General features: G+C 36.8%; 1 protein-coding gene across 1 annotated transcript in view; it reads left to right on the top strand.

Moving 5' to 3' along the window:
• Window positions 1-18,869, top strand: part of LOC133656159 (breakpoint cluster region protein-like) — a 590,239-nt gene that overhangs the window by 525,781 nt on the left and 45,589 nt on the right. Inside the window, exons 8-13 of the mRNA XM_062057056.1 lie at window positions 2,421-2,561; window positions 10,984-11,105; window positions 15,981-16,146; window positions 16,212-16,331; window positions 16,430-16,505; window positions 16,570-16,674. Coding sequence (XP_061913040.1) covers window positions 2,421-2,561; window positions 10,984-11,105; window positions 15,981-16,146; window positions 16,212-16,331; window positions 16,430-16,505; window positions 16,570-16,674 — 730 coding nt within the window. The remainder of the gene's footprint in view (window positions 1-2,420; window positions 2,562-10,983; window positions 11,106-15,980; window positions 16,147-16,211; window positions 16,332-16,429; window positions 16,506-16,569; window positions 16,675-18,869) is intronic.

The raw sequence follows: 18,869 nt of genomic DNA on the forward strand, positions 1-18,869 counted from the left end.
AAATTAAATAATGTACTGAATAATAATACAAATTTAATAAATTACTCACTTATAATTAAAAATAAATAATTTACTCACTAATAATTACATGAATAATTTACTCAGAACTATTTCCAATTAAATAATTTACTCACTAATATTTAAAATTAAATAATTTACTCACAAATAATTAAATTTGAATAATTTGCTCACTAAAAATTTAAATATTATAATATACTCAGTAACATTTAAAATTAAATAATTTACTCATTAATAATTCAAGTTAAATAATTTACCCACTAATTATTAAAATGTAATGATTTGCTCAAAGTATTTTAGATAACATAATTTACTCACTAATAATTAAAATAAAATATTTTTCTCAGTAATAATTAAAATGTTATAAATTACTCACTAATAATACGAATTAAATAATTTACTCACTAATATTCATAATTACATAATTTAATCACAAATAATTAAATTTACAAAATATACCCACTAATAACTAAAATGTAATAATATACTCACTAACATTTACATTTGAATAATTTACTCAGTAATAATTAAAACTTAATAATTTACCCACGAATAATTAAAATGTAATGATTTACTCCAAATATTTACAATTAAATAATTTACTCACTAATATTTACAATTAAATACTTTACTTACTAATATTTAAAATTTAAAAATGTACTCACAAATAATTACATTTAAACACTTTACTCACTAATAATTAAAATATCATAATATACTCACTAACATTTAAAGTTGAATAATTGATTCAGTAATAATTCAAACTAAATAATTTACCCACTAATAATTAAAATGTGATAATTTACTCATTAATATTTATTCAAAATTAAATAAATTACTCACTAATAATATTTTTTTAAATAATTTACTCACTAATATTTTCAATTTTATAATTTACTCATTAATATTTAAAAATAAATAAATTACTCACTAATAAAACAAATATAATTTACTCACTAATATTTGAAATTAAATCATTTACTCACAAATAATCAAATTTAAACAATTTACTCACTAATAATTAAAATATTAAAATGTACTAACTAACATTTAATATTAAATATTTTACTGATTAATCATTCAAATTAAATACTTTACCCACTAATAATAAAAATTCTAAAGTTTAACTTTCGTAATCATTAAAATGTAATAAATTCCTCTACTAATAATACAAATTGAATAATTTACTCACTAATATTTACAATTAAATAATTGACTTACTAATGTTTAAAATAAAATAATTTATTCGCAAATAATTACATTTAAAAAATTTAACCACTAATAATTAAAATGTCATAATTTACTCACTAATATTTAACATTAAATGATTTACTTACTAATAATTCAAATTAAATAATTTACTCACTAATAATTACAATTAAATAATTTACCCATTAATAATTAAAATGTAATAATTTACTCATTGATATTTCAAATTAAACACATTTAGTCACTAATAATTAAAATGTATTAATTTACTCACTAATATTTAAAATATAATAATACTCACTCATATTTAAAATGTAATAATACACTCACTACTATTTAAAATTAAATGATTTACTCACTAATAATTAAAATTAAATAATTTACCCATTAATAATGAACATTTTATAATTTACTCATTAATATTTCAAATTAAACACATTTAGTCACTAATAATTTAAAGGTATTAATTTACTCACTAATATTTTAAATATAATAATACTCACAAATATTTAAAATGTAATAATACACTCACTACTATTTAAAATTTAATAATTTACTCACTAATAATTAAAATTAAATAATTTACCTATTAATAATGAAAATGTTATAATTTACTCATTAATATTTCAAATTAAACACATTTAGTCACTAATAATTTAAATGTATTAATCCAGCATCAGACATTCCTATCCATTACATCATATTCACATACATCTTATATCTGTTGTCTTCCCTAATTGTCAAAATATTTTTTTTTGTTTATATCCCAACCATACCCCACCCCCCCAAAAAAAGGAAAGAAACAGCAGAAAAACAAAATAGTATTTGCAAATACATCAATTAAATAAAGAAAAAAATAATAATAATACATTATTGATTTAGGGCTATATAAATAAACATTGATTGATTGATTGATTATTAATAATAATAATCAGAAATAAAATACAATAATACAAACAGATATATATATATATATATATATATATATATATATATATATATATATATATATATATATATATATATATATATATATATATATATATATATATATATATATATATATAATCCTTTTTTATTTTTATTATTTTTAAGTTTTAAGTTGTATGTCATTTAAACAGCTTTTTAAGTCTTTTTAGTCTGCGCTATTAATAGATAGATGAGCTGTACATGACCAGTGTTTGCCCCCACAGGACCTGCTCAAGCACACGCCCACAAGCCACCCGGACCACCCGCTGCTGCAGGACGCCTTGCGCATCTCGCAGAACTTCCTGTCCAGCATCAACGAGGAGTCCACGCCACGCCGCCAGTTGATGACCGTGAAGAAGGGCGAGGTAAACAATCCTCTTTTTCCACAAAAGCATCACTTCAAACCATTTATTTACAATTCGCTATTTATTTAAATATAATGGATATATAGTTAGTATAATTGTTTACATCTATAATGTATAAATATATATCTATAACGACCTCCTTAAAGTTTTGTAATCAATCAGAAACATCAAGCAGCTAAAATGCACCAAACCTGGATAAGTAATCTAAAGTCTAATAGGGAGTAGAAATCAACACAATTGCAGGAAATGTCATCTCCATTTTCAACATTTCCTTTGCGTGGCAGTACTTTGTGCCCATTGAAATTGTGCTCTTTTTTTCCTAAATTTTCCTCTTTTTTCTCAATTTTCCTCTTTTTTTCAAAATGTTTTGTTTTTTTCTGTCATTTTTTATTTTTTAAATGTTCCTCTCTTCCCCCATTTTTTCCATCCATCCATTCATCTTCTTCCGCTTATCCGAGGTCGGGTCGCGGGGGCAGCAGCTTAAGCAGGGAAGCCCAGACTTCCCTCTCCCCAGCCACTTCGTCCAGCTCCTCCCGGGGGATCCCGAGGCGTTCCCAGGCCAGCCGGGAGACATAGTCTTCCCAACGTGTCCTGGGTCTTCCCCGTGGCCTCCTACCGGTCGGACGTGCCCTAAACACCTCCCTAGGGAGGCGTTCGGGTGGCATCCTGACCAGATGCCCGAACCACCTCATCTGGCTCCTCTCGATGTGGAGGAGCAGCGGCTTTAATTTGAGCTCCCACCTGGATGGCAGAGCTTCTCACCCTATCTCTAAGGGAGAGCCCCGCCACCCGGCGGAGGAAACTCATTTCGGCCGCTTGTACCCGTGATCTTGTCCTTTCGGTCATAACCCAAAGCTCATGACCATAGGTGAGGATGGGAACGTAGATCGACCGGTAAATTGAGAGCTTTGCCTTCCGGCTCAGCTCCTTCTTCACCACAACGGATCGATACAGCGTCCGCATTACTGAAGACGCCGCACCGATCCGCCTGTCGATCTCACGATCCACTCTTCCCTCACTCGTGAACAAGACTCCGAGGTACTTGAACTCCTCCACTTGGGGCAGGGTCTCCTCCACCCTTTTCCGGGCGAGAACCATGGATTCGGACTTGGAGGTGCTGATTCTCATCCCAGTCGCTTCACACTCAGGTGCGAACCGATCCAGCGAGAGCTGAAGATCCTGGCCAGATGAAGCCATCAGGACCACATCATCTGCAAAAAGCAGAGACCTAATCCTGCAGCCACCAAACCAGATCCCCTCAACGCCCTGACTGCGCCTAGAAATTCTGTCCATAAAAGTTATGAACAGAATCGGTGACAAAGGGCAGCCTTGGCGGAGTCCAACCCTTACTGGAAACGTGTCCGACTTACTGCCGGCAATGCGGACCAAACTCTGGCACTGATCATACAGGGAGCGGACCGCCACAATCAGACAGTCCGATACCCCATACTCTCTGAGCACTCCCCACAGGACTTCCCGAGGGACACGGTCGAATGCCTTCTCCAAGTCCACAAAACACATGTAGACTGGTTGGGCAAACTCCCATGCACCCTCAAAGACCCTGCAGAGAGTATAGAGCTGATCCCCAGTTCCACGACCAGGACGAAAACCACACTGTTCCTCCTGAATCCGAGGTTCGACTATCCGGCGTAGCCTCCTCCCCAGCACACCTGAATAGACCTTACCGGGAAGGCTGAGGAGTGTGATCCCACGATAGTTAGAACACACCCTCCGGTTCCCCTTCTTAAAGAGAGGAACCACCACCCCAGTCTGCCAATCCAGAGGTACCGTCCCCGATGTCCACGCGATGCTACAGAGTCTTGTCAACCAAGACAGCCCCACAGCATCCAGAGCCTTAAGGAACTCCGGGCGGATCTCATCGACCCCCGGGGCCTTGCCACCGAGGAGCTTTTTAACTACCTCAGCAACCTCAGCCCCAGAAATAGGAGGGCCCACCACAGATTCCCCAGGTACTGCTTCTTCATAGGAAGACGTGTTGGTGGGATTGAGGAGGTCTTCGAAGTATTCCCTCCACCGATCCACAACATCCGCAGTCGAGGTCAGCAGAACACCATCCTCACCATACACGGTGTTGATAGTGCACTGCTTCCCCTTCCTGAGGCGGCGGATGGTGGTCCAGAATCGCTTCGAAGCCGTCCGGAAGTCGTTTTCCATGGCTTCCCCGAACTCCTCCCATGTCCGAGTTTTTGCCTCCGCGACCGCCGAAGCCGCACACCGCTTGGCCTGTCGGTACCTGTCCGCTGCCTCAGGAGTCCTATGAGCCAAAAGAACCCGATAGGACTCCTTCTTCAGCTTGACGGCATCCCTCACCGCCGGTGTCCACCAACGGGTTCTAGGATTACCGCCACGACAGGCACCAACTACCTTGCGGCCACAGCTCCAATCAGCCGCCTCGACAATAGAGGTGCGGAACATGGTCCATTCGGACTCAATGTCCAGCACCTCCCTCGTGACATGTTCAAAGTTCTTCCGGAGGTGGGAATTGAAACTCTCTCTGACAGGAGACTCTGCCAGACGTTCCCAGCAAACCTTCACAATGCGTTTGGGCCTGCCCCACCATCGCAGCCAACTCACCACCAGGTGGTGATCGGTAGAAAGCTCCGCCCCTCTCTTCACCCGAGTGTCCAAAACATGAGGCCGCAAATCCGACGACACAACTACAAAGTCGATCATGGAACTGCGGCCTTGGGTGTCCTGGTGCCAAGTGCACATATGGACACCCTTATGTTTGAACATGGTGTTCGTTATGGACAATCTGTGACGGGCACAAAAGTCCAATAACAAAACACCGCTCGGGTTCAGATCCGGGCAGCCATTCTTCCCAATCACGCCTCTCCAGGTTTCACTGTCGCTGCCAACATGAGCGTTGAAGTCCCCCAGTAGAACGAGGGAATCACCCGGGGGAGCACTCTCAAGTACTCCCTCGAGTGAATCCACAAAGGGTGGGTACTCTGAGCTGCGGTTTGGCGCGTAAGCGCAAACCACAGTCAGGACCCGTTCCCCCACCCGAAGGCGGAGGGAAGCTACCCTCTCGTCCACCGGGTTGAACTCCAACATGCGGGCTCTGAGCCGGGGGGGCAACAAGAATTGCCATCCCAGCCCGTCGCCTCTCACTGCCGGCAACGCCAGAGTAGAAGAGAGTCCAGCCCCTCTCGAGAGAACTGGTTCCAGAGCCCTTGCTGTGCGTCGAAGTGAGTCCGACTATGTCTAGTCGGAACTTCTCCACCTCGCGCACTAGCTCAGGCTCCTTCCACCCCCGCGAGGTGACGTTCCACGTCCCAAGAGCTAGCTTCTGTAGCCGAGGATCGGACCGCCAAGTGCCCTGCCTTCGGCTTCCGCCCAGGTCACATCGCACCCGACCTCTATGACCCCTGCTATGGGTGGTGAGCCCATTGGAGGGGGAACCCACGTTGCCTCTTCGGGCTGTGCCCGGCCGGGCCCCATGGGGACAGGCCCGGCCACCAGGCGCTCGCCATCGTGCCCCACCTCCGGGCCTGGCTCCAGAGGGGGGCCCCGGTGACCCGCGTCCGGGCGAGGGAAATCTGGGTCCATAGTTTTTATTTTTCATTGAGGTCTTCGAGCTGCTCTTTGTCTGATCCCTCACCTAGGACCAGTTTGTCTTGGGAGACCCTACCAGGGGGCATAAAGCCCCCGGACAACATAGCTCCTAGGATCATTGGGACACGCAAACTCCTCTACCGCTTCTGTTCTTTTTAATTGTCCTCTTTTTGCCCTAATTTTTCCATTTAAAAAAAATTTATATTTTCGAAACTTTTTTCCTCAATTTTCCTCTCTTCTTTTTCAATTTTCCTCTTTACCCCCTTAATTTTCCTATTTTTGTCAATGTTCCACTTTTTTCCATTTTTTTAAAATTTTTTTCCTCTTTCCCCCTTATTTTTCCTATTTTTCTTAATGTTTCTTTTTTTTCTATTTTTTTCCCTCAATTTCCTGTTTTTTCTCAATTTTCCAATTTTCTCAGTGTTCCTCCCTTTTTCTCAATTATACTCTTTTTTTCTCTCATGTTTATTCTTTTTTAAATTTTCCTCTTTCTTCCACAATATTCCTGTTCTTTTTAAATGTCCACTTTTTGCCTCCATCCTTCATATAATTTTTTTTTAATTTTCCATTTTTCCCCCTTCAATTTGTCCTATTTTTTTTCTCAATTTTCCTATTTTTTCTTCAATTTTGTTCTATTTTTCTCAATTTTCTTATTGTTTTTCTCAATGTTTCTATTTTCACTCAATTTTACAGTTTTTTTCTTTTGTTGATCCGCTTTTTTTCCTATTTTTTTCTCTCAATTTTCCTCTTTTTTCAATTTTTTCTTCTTTTCTCAATTTTCCTATTTTTTTCTTAAATGTTTTCTATTTTTCTAAATGTTCTTATTGTTTTTCTGAATGTTTCTATTTTCACTCAATTTTACAGTTTTTTTCTTTCGTTGATCCGCTTTTTAACATTTAAAATTTTTTCCCCAATGTTCTTCTTTCTTAGTGTTCCTCTTTTTGCCCTAATTTTTCGTAATTTTCCTCTTTTTTCACGTGTTTTCCCTCAAAATGTCCTCACATTGCTGATTGTTGTAATTCTATTTCCATCCATCCATCCATCCATCCATCCATCCATCCATCCATCCATCTATTTTCTACCACTGGTCCCTTTATGGGTCGCGGGGGGTGCTGGAGTCTATCCCAGCTGCAGTCGGGTGTAAGGCGGTGTACTCCCTGGACAAGTAGCCATAATTGTCTTTTCACTTATGCCAACATGATGATGGCCCCGCCCCCTAAATGGCTTCATAGCAGCTCACTTGTCATCAATCTGCAGCCTAAAGTGTAGTACATGCCCTTATATGGTCATGTTGGGGGTTGCTGCTTGAAAGTGTGGGAGGGCTGTAGTAGAGCTGTACTATTGTGCTGTAGTAGAGCGCTTGTACACACACACACACACACACACACACACCTGACAGTGTCATCCCTGGCACATGATTGGACAGCTTCTGATTGAAAGCTGTCATGACACGGCCGCACATAACGTTACTACTAATGAGCCACCAGTCAGCCTCTTCCTCGTTAATTATTCATAAGGGGCGGGGGGAACGCTGTTGCTGGCTCCTCCTCCTCCTTGCTCACATGGGGAGTCATTACTGCACTTCTCACACACACACACACACACACACACACGCACACACACACCCACACACACACACACACACGCACACAATCATGCACACACACTCGCGCGCTCAGCAAGGCTGATGTTCTTATTTTTAATGTTTATGTGAAATTGTTGCCAAAAGTTGTATTTTATATATATATATATATATATATATATATATATATATATATATATATATATATATATATATATATATATATATATATATATATATATATATATATATATATGTTAGGTCAGGAAAAAACACAGAGGCTCTTCAGGTGATTTCCCCTCTTGTTCCTGCTCTTCAAGGGATTTTCCCCTGAAGAGCAGGGAAACAGGCCTGTAGGGATGAAATAGCCTCTGTGTTTTTTCCTGACCTAACGAAAAAAAATAAAATAAATATATATATATATATATATATATATATATATATATATATATATATATATATATATATATATATATATATATATATATATATATATATATATATATTATATATATATATATATATACATATATGTATACACAGTGTATATATAGTCATACTGTATATACATACTGTATATATATAATATATATACATATAAGAATATACATATATGTATATATACATATGTGTGTATATACATATATACACGTATATACATACTGTATACACATATAACGAAATACATATATATATATATATATATATATATATATATATATATATATATATATATATATATATATATATATATATATATATATATATATATATATATATATATACATATATATATATATATATATACAGTGGGGCAAAAAAGTATTTAGTCAGCCACCCATTGACAATCAATGGGTGGCTGACTAAATACTTTTTTGCCCCACTGTATATATATATACAGATATATATATGTATGTATGTATATATGTATATATAATGTGTATATATATGTATGTATTTCCTTATACGTATATACAGTATGTATAAATGTGTATATATGTATATACACAAACATGTATATATACATATATGTATATTCTTATATGTATGTATATTATATATACACATTATGTATATATGTCTATATATACACTGTGTATATATGTACTTATATATATATATATATATATATATATATATATATATATATATATATATATATATGTATATATATATATATATGTATATATATATATATATATATGTATATATGTGTGTATATATATATATATATATATATATATATATTCTTATATGTATATATGTCTATATATACACTGTGTATCTATATATATATATATATATATATATATATATATATATATATATATATATATATATATATATATATATATATATATATATATATATATATATAACTCACTTTACTTGTTCAGAGTTTTGCTTTAGGACGTGTGGCAAAGCCTGTAATAAAATATCATATTCTTCCAAAAGCGAGCTTTTTACCCTCACAACAACATGAATGAGTCACTTTTGCTTTTGTTTGTGTGTGAAGAAGTGAGTGATGACGTCATATCAAGCTTCATGGATGCAAAGAGCAGACGGTCGCCATGACGATAAAACGCATAGTATTCATAACAGATATAACATACATCAGCTCCACTTCACTCTCTTCGAGCGGCGACGGCATGTGTTCTTGACGGAGGGGGGAGGGGCTGGATGGGGGAAGACGATGATGTAATCGCTGCTGCACATGTGTGACGTCATCGTTTGAGACGTGCGACCGTGGGAGACAGTGGGTGTTTAATGTGAAAGTCTCACCACTGGTCCATGATGTCATCATTTCAACGCTTCTCTTAAAACAAAACACTATAAATGTTTTCATTTATTCCTATTTACACATTTTATTTATTTATTCCTGTTTGCAAATGTTATTTATTTATTCCTGTTTGCACATGTTATTCCTTTATTCCTATTTACACATGTTATTTCTTTATTCCTATTTACACGTTATTTATTTCTTCCTGTCTGCACATGTTATTTATTTATTCCTGTTTCCACATGGTATTCCTTTATTCCTATATACACATGTTATTTATTTATTCCTATTTACACATGTTATTTCTTTATTCCTGTTTGCACGTGTTATTTATTTATTATTGTTTGCACATGTTATTTATTTATTATTTATTCCTGTTTGCGCATGTCGTTTATTTATCCCTCTTTGGGCATGTTATTTATTTATTCCTGTTTGCACATGTTATTTCTTTATTTCTATTTCCACATTTTATTTATTTATTCCTGTTTACACATGTTATTTATTTATTATTTATTCTTGTTTGCACATGTTATTTATTTATTATTTATTCCTGTTTGCACATGTTGTTTATTTATTCGTGTTTGCACATGTTATTTCTTTATTCCTGTTTACACATTTTATTTATGTATTCCTGTTTGCACATGTTATTTCTTTATCTTTATTTACACATTTTATTTATTTATTCCTGTTTGCATATGTTATTTATTTATCCCTGTTTGCACATGTTATTTATTTGTTATTTATTTCTGTTTACACATGATATTTATTTATTCCTATTTACACATTTTATTTATTTATTCCTGATTACATGTGTTATTTATTTGTTTGCACATGTTATTTCTTTATTCCTGATTACACATTACACACATTACATATTTTATATATGTATTCCTGTTTGCACATGTTATTTATGTATGCCTGTTTGCACATGTTATTTTTTTTCTTATTTACACATTTTATTTATTTATTCCTGTTTGCACATGTTATTTCTTTATTTTTATTTACCATTTGTATTTATTCATCCCTGTTTTCACATGTTATTTATTTATTATTTATTCCTGTTATTTATTTTTTCCTGTTTGCACGTGTTATTTATTTTTTTCCTGTTTGCACATGATATTTCTTTATTATTTCTTCCTGTTTGCACATGTTATTTCTATATTATTGATGAATGATTAGGTTGTCGTCCCTCTTCAGCAGCCAGGTGTTGCTGTCAAATCTCGCTACAGTCCAAATGTTTCTGTGGACTTCAGCGCCCCCCTGTGGTCCAACGTGGTACTGCAGCCTCATTACAAAGTCTGACATCAGCCAAGTGACCAATAACAAAAAAAAAACCTTTCTCTGTTCTGCAGACCTCCTTTGTGGCCTAGAAGGTGTTTATAGAACATTCAGACTGGATCGTTTAGAACACTTTCTTCTGCACTTTGCTCCAGCAGCACCACTTAATCCACATTCTTCTGACTGGTCTTTGTCTTTCACAGAACCGCCAGCTGCTGAGGGACACCTTCATGGTGGAGCTGGTGGAGGGAACCAGGAAGCTGCGCCACGTCTTCCTCTTCACCGACCTGCTGCTCTGCGCCAAACTGAAGAAGTCCATGGCGGGGTAAGCCAGACTCAGTCCTCATCCACACTCAACTGCAGAGAGGGCCTGCACTTTGCTCTGGGCTAGACTAGACGCATATGCTGCATGTAGTATACGCATATGGTGCATGTAGTATACGCATATGGTGCATGTAGTATACACATCTAGTACATGTAGTATACGCATATGGTGCATGTAGTATACGCATATGGTGCATGTAGTATATGCATATAGTGCTTGTAGTATATGCATATAGTGCTTGTAATATATGCATATGGTGCATGTAGTATATGCATATGGTGCATGTTGTATATGCATATAATACATGTAGTATATGCATATGGTGCATGTAGTATATGCATATAGTGCATGTAGTATACGCATATAGTACATGTAGTATATGCATATGGGGCATGTAGTATATACATATGATGCATGTAGTATATGCATATGGTGCATGTAGTATATGCATATGGTGCATGTAGTATATGCATATGGTGCATGTTGTATATGCATATGGTACATGTAGTATATGCATATAGTACATGTAGTATATGCATATGGTGCATGCAGTGTATGCATATGGTGCATGTAGTATATGCATATAGTACATGTAGTATATGCATATGGTGCATGCAGTGTATGCATATGGTGCATGTAGTATATGCATATGGTGCATGTAGTATATGCATATGGTGCATGTAGTATAGGCATATAGTGCATGTAGTATATGCATATGGTGCATGTAGTATATGAATATGGTGCATGTAGTATATGCATATGGTGCATGCAAATGTTGTATATGCATATGGTGAATGTAGTATATGCATATAGTGCATGTAGTATATGCATATGGCGCATGTAGTATATGCATATGGTGCAAGTAGTATATGCATATGGTGCATGTAGTATATGCATATGGTGCATGTGGTATATGCATATAGTGCATGTAGTATATGCATATGGTGCATATAGTATATGCATATAGTGCATGTAGTATATGCATATAGTGCATGTAGTATATGCATATAGTACATGTAGTATATGCATATAGTGCATGTAGTATATGCATGTAGTACATGTAGTATATGCATATGGTGCATGCAAATGTAGTATATGCATATGGTGCATGTAGTATAGGCATATGGTGCATGTAGTATATGCATATGGTGCATGTAGTATATGGATATGGTGCATGTAGTATATGCATATGGTGCATGTAGTATATGCATATGGTGCATGTAGTATATGCATATGGTGCATGTAGTATATGGATATGGTGCATGTAGTATATGCATATGGTGCATGTAGTATATGCATATGGTGCATGTAGTATATGGATATGGTGCATATAGTATATGCATATGGTGCATGCAAATGTAGTATGTGCATATGGTGCATGTAGTATATGGATATGGTGCATGTAGTATATGCATATAGTGCATGTAGTATATGCATATGGTGCATGCAAATGTAGTATATGCATATGGTGCATGTACTATATGCTTATAGTACATGTATGCATATGATGCACGTAGTATGCGCATATAGTACATGTAGTTTATGCATATGGTGCATGTAGTATATGCATATGGTGCATGTACTATATGCTTATAGTACATGTATGCATATGATGCACGTAGTATGCGCATATAGTACATGTAGTTTATGCATATGGTGCATGTAGTATATGCATATGGTGCATGTAGTATATGGATATGGTGCATGTAGTATATGCATATGGTGCATGTAGTATATGCATATGGTGCATGTAGTATATGGATATGGTGCATGTAGTATATGCATATGGTGCATGCAAATGTAGTATGTGCATATGGTGCATGTAGTATATGGATATGGTGCATGTGGTATATGCATATGGTGCATGTAGTATATGCATATGGTGCATGCAAATGTAGTATATGCATATGGTGCATGTACTATATGCTTATAGTACATGTATGCATATGATGCACGTAGTATGCGCATATAGTACATGTAGTATATGCATATGGTGCATGTAGTATACGCATATGGTGCATGTAGTATATGCATATGGTGCATGTAGTATATGGATATGGTGCATGTAGTATATGCATATGGTGCATGTAGTATATGCATATGGTGCATGCAAATGTAGTATATGCATATGGTGCATGTACTATATGCTTATAGTACATGTATGCATATGATGCACGTAGTATGCGCATATAGTACATGTAGTATATGCATATGGTGCATGTAGTATACGCATATGGTGCATGTAGTATATGCATATGGTGCATGTAGTATATGCATATGGTGCATGCAAATGTAGTATATGCATATGGTGCATGCAAATGTAGGATATGCATATGGTACATGTAGTATATGCATATGGTGCATGTAGTATACGTATATGGTGCATGCAAATGTAGTATATGCATATGGTGCATGCAAATGTAGTACATGCATATGGTGCATGTAGTATATGCATATGGTCCATGCAAATGTAGTATATGCATATGGTGGTCCACAACATTATTGAACGGGGTCCGCCTCGTGATTTAAGGTGGACCACCCCGTGATTTAAGGTGGTCTGCCATGTTACGTGGTCCGCCTCGTGATTTAAGGTGGACCACCCCGTGATTTAAGGTGGTGCGCCATGTTACATGGTCCGCCTCGTGATTTAAGGTGGACCCCCCCGTGATTTAAGGTGGTCTGCCATGTTACGTGGTCCGCCTCGTGATTTAAGGTGGACCACCCCGTGATTTAAGGTGGTCCGCCATGTTACGTGGTACGCCTCGTGATTTAAGGTGGTCTGCCATGTTACGTGGTCCGCCTCGTGATTTAAGGTGGACTACCCCGTGATTTAAGGTGGTCCGCCATGTTACGTGGTCCGCCTCGTGATTTAAGGTGGACCACCCCATGATTTAAGGTGGTCTGCCATGTTACGTGGTCCGCCTCGTGATTTAAGGTGGACCACCCCATGATTTAAGGTGGTCTGCCATGTTACGTGGTCCGCCTCGTGATTTAAGGTGGACCACCCCATGATTTAAGGTGGTCTGCCATGTTACGTGGTCCGCCTCGTGATTCTTGGTGGCCTTCTGAGGGCAGCCATGTGTAATGTTACGAAAGGACTTTGTTGTCGGGGGCGCTGATTTCGGGAGGCGTACCTTGTGGTCAGAGGTGTGGACTCGAGTCACATGACTTGGACTCGAGTCAGACTCGAGTCATGAATTTGATGACTTTAGACTCGACTTGACAAAATGTAAAGAGACTTGCAACTCGACTTGGACTTGAACATCAATGACTTGTGACTTCACTTGGACTTGAGCCTTTTGACTTGACAAGACTTGCTACTTTCCCCAAAACCCAACGATTAAAAAGTTATTCGGGAGCGCTACGTATCTTCCAAAGTGTACGTGTGTGTGTCTGTCAGGGAGTGTGCGCTCTCTCAGCGTGTGTGTCTGTCAGTACAACAGCCAATCAAATTAGATCCACATTGTTTTCATCCCACGGCATTCATCCAATCAAATTGCAGAACAACCAACGAAGAATAGCTCTCAAACAACGCGCCAGTGAGGAAAAATTACGTCAAATATAGTTTCAAATAACGTTTATTGGCTAAGTAACGTGACTTTTATTTGCTGTGTATTTAAATCAGTGAGGCTGTAAACTCACTGCTAACGTTATAACCATAGACATCTTATAAGGGTACGCAGCATCGACCGCTACTGCCTACTGGCGCAGACGAGACGCGGGGCCGCCATCTTGGAGTGGTGATCCTCTCCACTCAGTGCAATTCATTTGGCAGGAGCAATGAACTGTCAGCGCATTTAATTCATTTTACCTCACTGAATACCACTGATTTTCACGCGCTTTTTTGTCACACGTGTAGTTATGATAAAGGACACATGTTTTGGCGTGTTTTATTATTACTAGTTTAACAGTAATAAAATATTCTTATATGCTATAAGTGACCAGACGTCCGAGATCAAAACTGGGAATATAATCCCAGAGAAGGGGGGAAAAACAGTCAGCTATTTTTAAGTTGAAGAAACAATATGATTAGGTTATATAAACATGCGTATATTCTACATAAACAATGTATGAATACATTAGATATCTATATATCTTATAGACTGTATCTCTGTTGCTGCAGCAGCAGAGTTTATTATGTCTTGACACTTTGTATTGATATTTTGTATTACATTCTTCCCTTAAATGATCATGTTTACAGTCATTGTTTTATATGTATTTTTTATGTATGTCGCTTTGGATAAAAACCTCTGCCAAATACTTTAACACAGTGGTCCCCAACCACAGGGCCGCGGTCCAGTACCGGTCCGTGGATCGATTGGTACCGGGCCGCACAAGAAATAAAAAAATACAAAAAATTATTATTACTTTTTTTTATTTTTTATTAAATCAACATAAAAAACACAAGATACACTTACAATTAGTGCACCAACCCCAAAAACCTCCCTCCCCCATTTACACTCATTCACACTCATTCGCACAAAAGGGTTGTTTCTTTCTGTTATTAATATTTTTGGTTCCTACATTATATATCAATATAGATCAATACAGTCTGCAGGGATACAGTCCCTGCAATTTTAAATGCACTTGTTTTAATAAATAAATACAGCGTTTTAAAAGCATACACAATCTGTGTAAATATATTAGTCTGTGGTTAAAAGGACTTGAAAGGACTCCAAACTTAAAATGCAGGACTTGGGACTTGACTTGAGACTTTCCAGTCTTGACTTTGGAGTTGACTTGGGACTTGCCTGTCTTGACTCGGGACTTGACTCTAGACTTGAGGGCAAAGACTTGAGACTTACTTGTGACTTGCAAAACAATGACTTGGTCCCACCTCTGCTTGTGGTCATGTGATCAATGTTGTCTCCGCAGCAAGAACCAGCAGTACGACAGCAAGTGGTACATCCCCTTGAGCGAGCTCACCTTCCAGGGACCCGAGGAGGCCGAGCCCCTCAGCGTGCCCCAGGTCCCCGATGAGGAGCTGGACGCCATGAAGGTGAAGATCTCCCACCTGCGCTGCGAGATCCAGCGAGAGAAGGTAGACCCAGGCACAGCCAGATGAACGCCAGGACGAGCTTTGACACCTGAATGTGCTTCTTTCAGAGCGCCAACAAGGGTTCAAAGGTCATCGAGCGACTCCGGAAGAAGCTGTCGGAGCAGGAGTCGCTGCTGCTCCTGACCTCTCCCAGCATGCACCTCAGAGTCTACAACAAGAGCGGCAAGGTGAAGGCTCCTCCCTGGTATCCCGAGGTGTTCCCCAGGGATCAACCTTAAGCCCCCTGCTGGTCCTCATGTAATATGTCTTCTTCATGTTCGTTCAGAGCTTCAGCTTCCTGATCTCGTCCGACTACGAGCGAGCCGAATGGAAGGAGCTCATCAGAAAGCAGCAGAAGAAATGTTTGTTCCATCTTCTTGTTGCCGAACGACGCCATCGTTCTAAACGTCCTGTCCTTGTTCCAAGGTCCCAAAGCCTCTCTGCTGACTTCCGTGGAACTTCAGATGTTGACCAACTCTTGTGTCAAACTGCAGACAGTGCACCACATCCCGCTGAGTGTCAATCAGGAAGGTGAGACACCTGGTTTGTACTCTCGGAAGTATACAAATGTGTAACAGATCTTTAAGGAAAGTGTCAAAATGAGTAATTAACCTATAAAACAAGTGTGGAAAAAGTGTAAAAAAAAAAAAAATGTAAAAAGGCGTCAAGAATGTGTAAACATGGATAAATGATGTGTGAAGAAAGTGTAAAAAGACGCAAAGAAAATGTAAAAAGGTGTAAAGAACATGTAAAGAGGCATAAAGAAAGTGTAAAAATGTTTTTAAAAAGTGTCAAAATATGTAAAGAAAATTTTTTGAAAGCCAGGGGAGCGTAAACAACCCCACAAAGAAAGTATTGAAAAGTGTAAAGAAAGTGTTTAAATGCATAAATAATTTGTAAACCATGTGTAAAGTAAGTGTAAAAAGGCATAAAGAATGTGTGAACAACATAACTGATGTGTAAAAAAGCTGTAAAGAAAGTGTAGAAAGGCGCAAAGACAGTGTAAAAAGGTGTAAAGAACATGTAAAAAGGCATAAAGAAAGTGTAAAAAATTTAAAGAAAGTGTAAAAAGGCGTTAATAAAGTGTAAAATTATCTAAAGAAGGTTTTAAAAAGCCAGGGGAACGTAAAAAAAACACAAAGGAAGTATTGAAAAGTGTAAAGAAAGTGTTTAAATGCATAAATAATTTGTAAACCATGGGTAAAGAAAGTGTTTAAAAAGTGTAAAGTAAGTGTAAAAAGGCATAAAGAATGTGTAAACAACATAAATGATGTGTAAAACAGCTGTAAAGAAAGTGTAGAAAGGCGCAAAGACAGTGTAAAAATGTGTAAAGAACATGTAAAAAGGCATAAAGAAAGTGTAAAAAAATTAAAGAAAGTGTAAAAAGACGTAAATAAAGTGTAAAAATATATAAAGAAGGTTTTAAAAAGCCAGGGGAACGTAAAAACACACAAAGAAAGTATTGAAAAGTGTAAAGAAAGTGTATAAAATGCATAAATAACATGTAAAACAGGCGTTAAGAAAGTGTAAAAAGGTGTAAAGAAAGTGTAAAAATATGTAAAGAAAGTTTTAAAAAGCAAGGGGAGCGTAAAACCCAAAAAGAAAGTATGTGCAAAAATGTGTAAAGAAAGCATTAAAAAAGGTGTTCAAAAGTGTAAAAAGGCGTCAAGAAAGTGCAAAAATATGTAAAGAAAGTTTTTAAAAAAGCGAGGGGAGCGTAAAAAACCCACAAAGAAAGTATTGAAAAGTGTAAAGAAAGTGTTTAAAATGCATAAATAACATGTAAAACAGCTGTAAAGAATGTGGAAAAATGTGTAAAGAAAGCATTAAAAAAGGCGTTAAAAAATGTAAAAAGGCGTCAAGAAAGTGCAAAAATATGTAAAGAAAGTTTTTTAAAAAAGGGGAGTGTAAAAAACCCACAAAGAAAGTATTGAAAAGTGTAAAGAAAGTGTATGAATGCATAAAGAACATGTAAAACAGGCGGAAAGAAAGTGTAAAAAGGTGTAAAGAAAGTGTAAACATCTGTAAAGAAAGTTTTAAAAAGCAAGGGGAGCGTAAAACCCAAAAAGAAAGTATGTGCAAAAATGTGTAAAGAAAGCATTAAAAAAGGTGTTCAAAAGTGTAAAAAGGCGTCAAGAAAGTGCAAAAATATGTAAAGAACGTTTTTTAAAAAGCGAGGGGAGCGTAAAAAACCCACAAAGAAAGTATTGAAAAGTGTAAAGAAAGTGTTTAAAATGCATAAATAACATGTAAAACAGCTGTAAAGAAAGTGTAAAGAATGTGCAAAAATGTGTAAAGAAAGCATTAAAAAAGGTGTTAAAAAGTGTAAAAAGGCGTCAAGAAAGTGCAAAAATATGTAAAGAAAGTTTTTTAAAAAAGGGAGCGTAAAAACCCCACAAAGAAAGTATTGAAAAGTGTAAAGAAAGTGTATGAATGCATAAAGAACATGTAAAACAGGCATAAAGAAAGTGTAAAAAGGCGTAAAGAAAGTGTAAAAATCTGTAAAGAAAGTTTTTTAAAAAGCGAGGGGAGCGTAAAGAACCCCCCAAAAAAAGTGTTTAAAAGTGCAAAGAAAGTGTATTAATGCATAAAGAACATGTAAAACAGGCGTAAAGTAAGTGTACAAATGTAAAGAAAATGTAAAAATATATAAAGGCCGTTTTAAAAAGCAAGGGGAGCGTAAAAAAAACTAAAATAAAGTATTGAAAAGTGCAAAGAAAGTGTAT

This window comes from Entelurus aequoreus, linkage group LG08 (genome assembly GCF_033978785.1).
Source record: "Entelurus aequoreus isolate RoL-2023_Sb linkage group LG08, RoL_Eaeq_v1.1, whole genome shotgun sequence".
NCBI classification, from domain to species: domain Eukaryota; kingdom Metazoa; phylum Chordata; class Actinopteri; order Syngnathiformes; family Syngnathidae; genus Entelurus; species Entelurus aequoreus.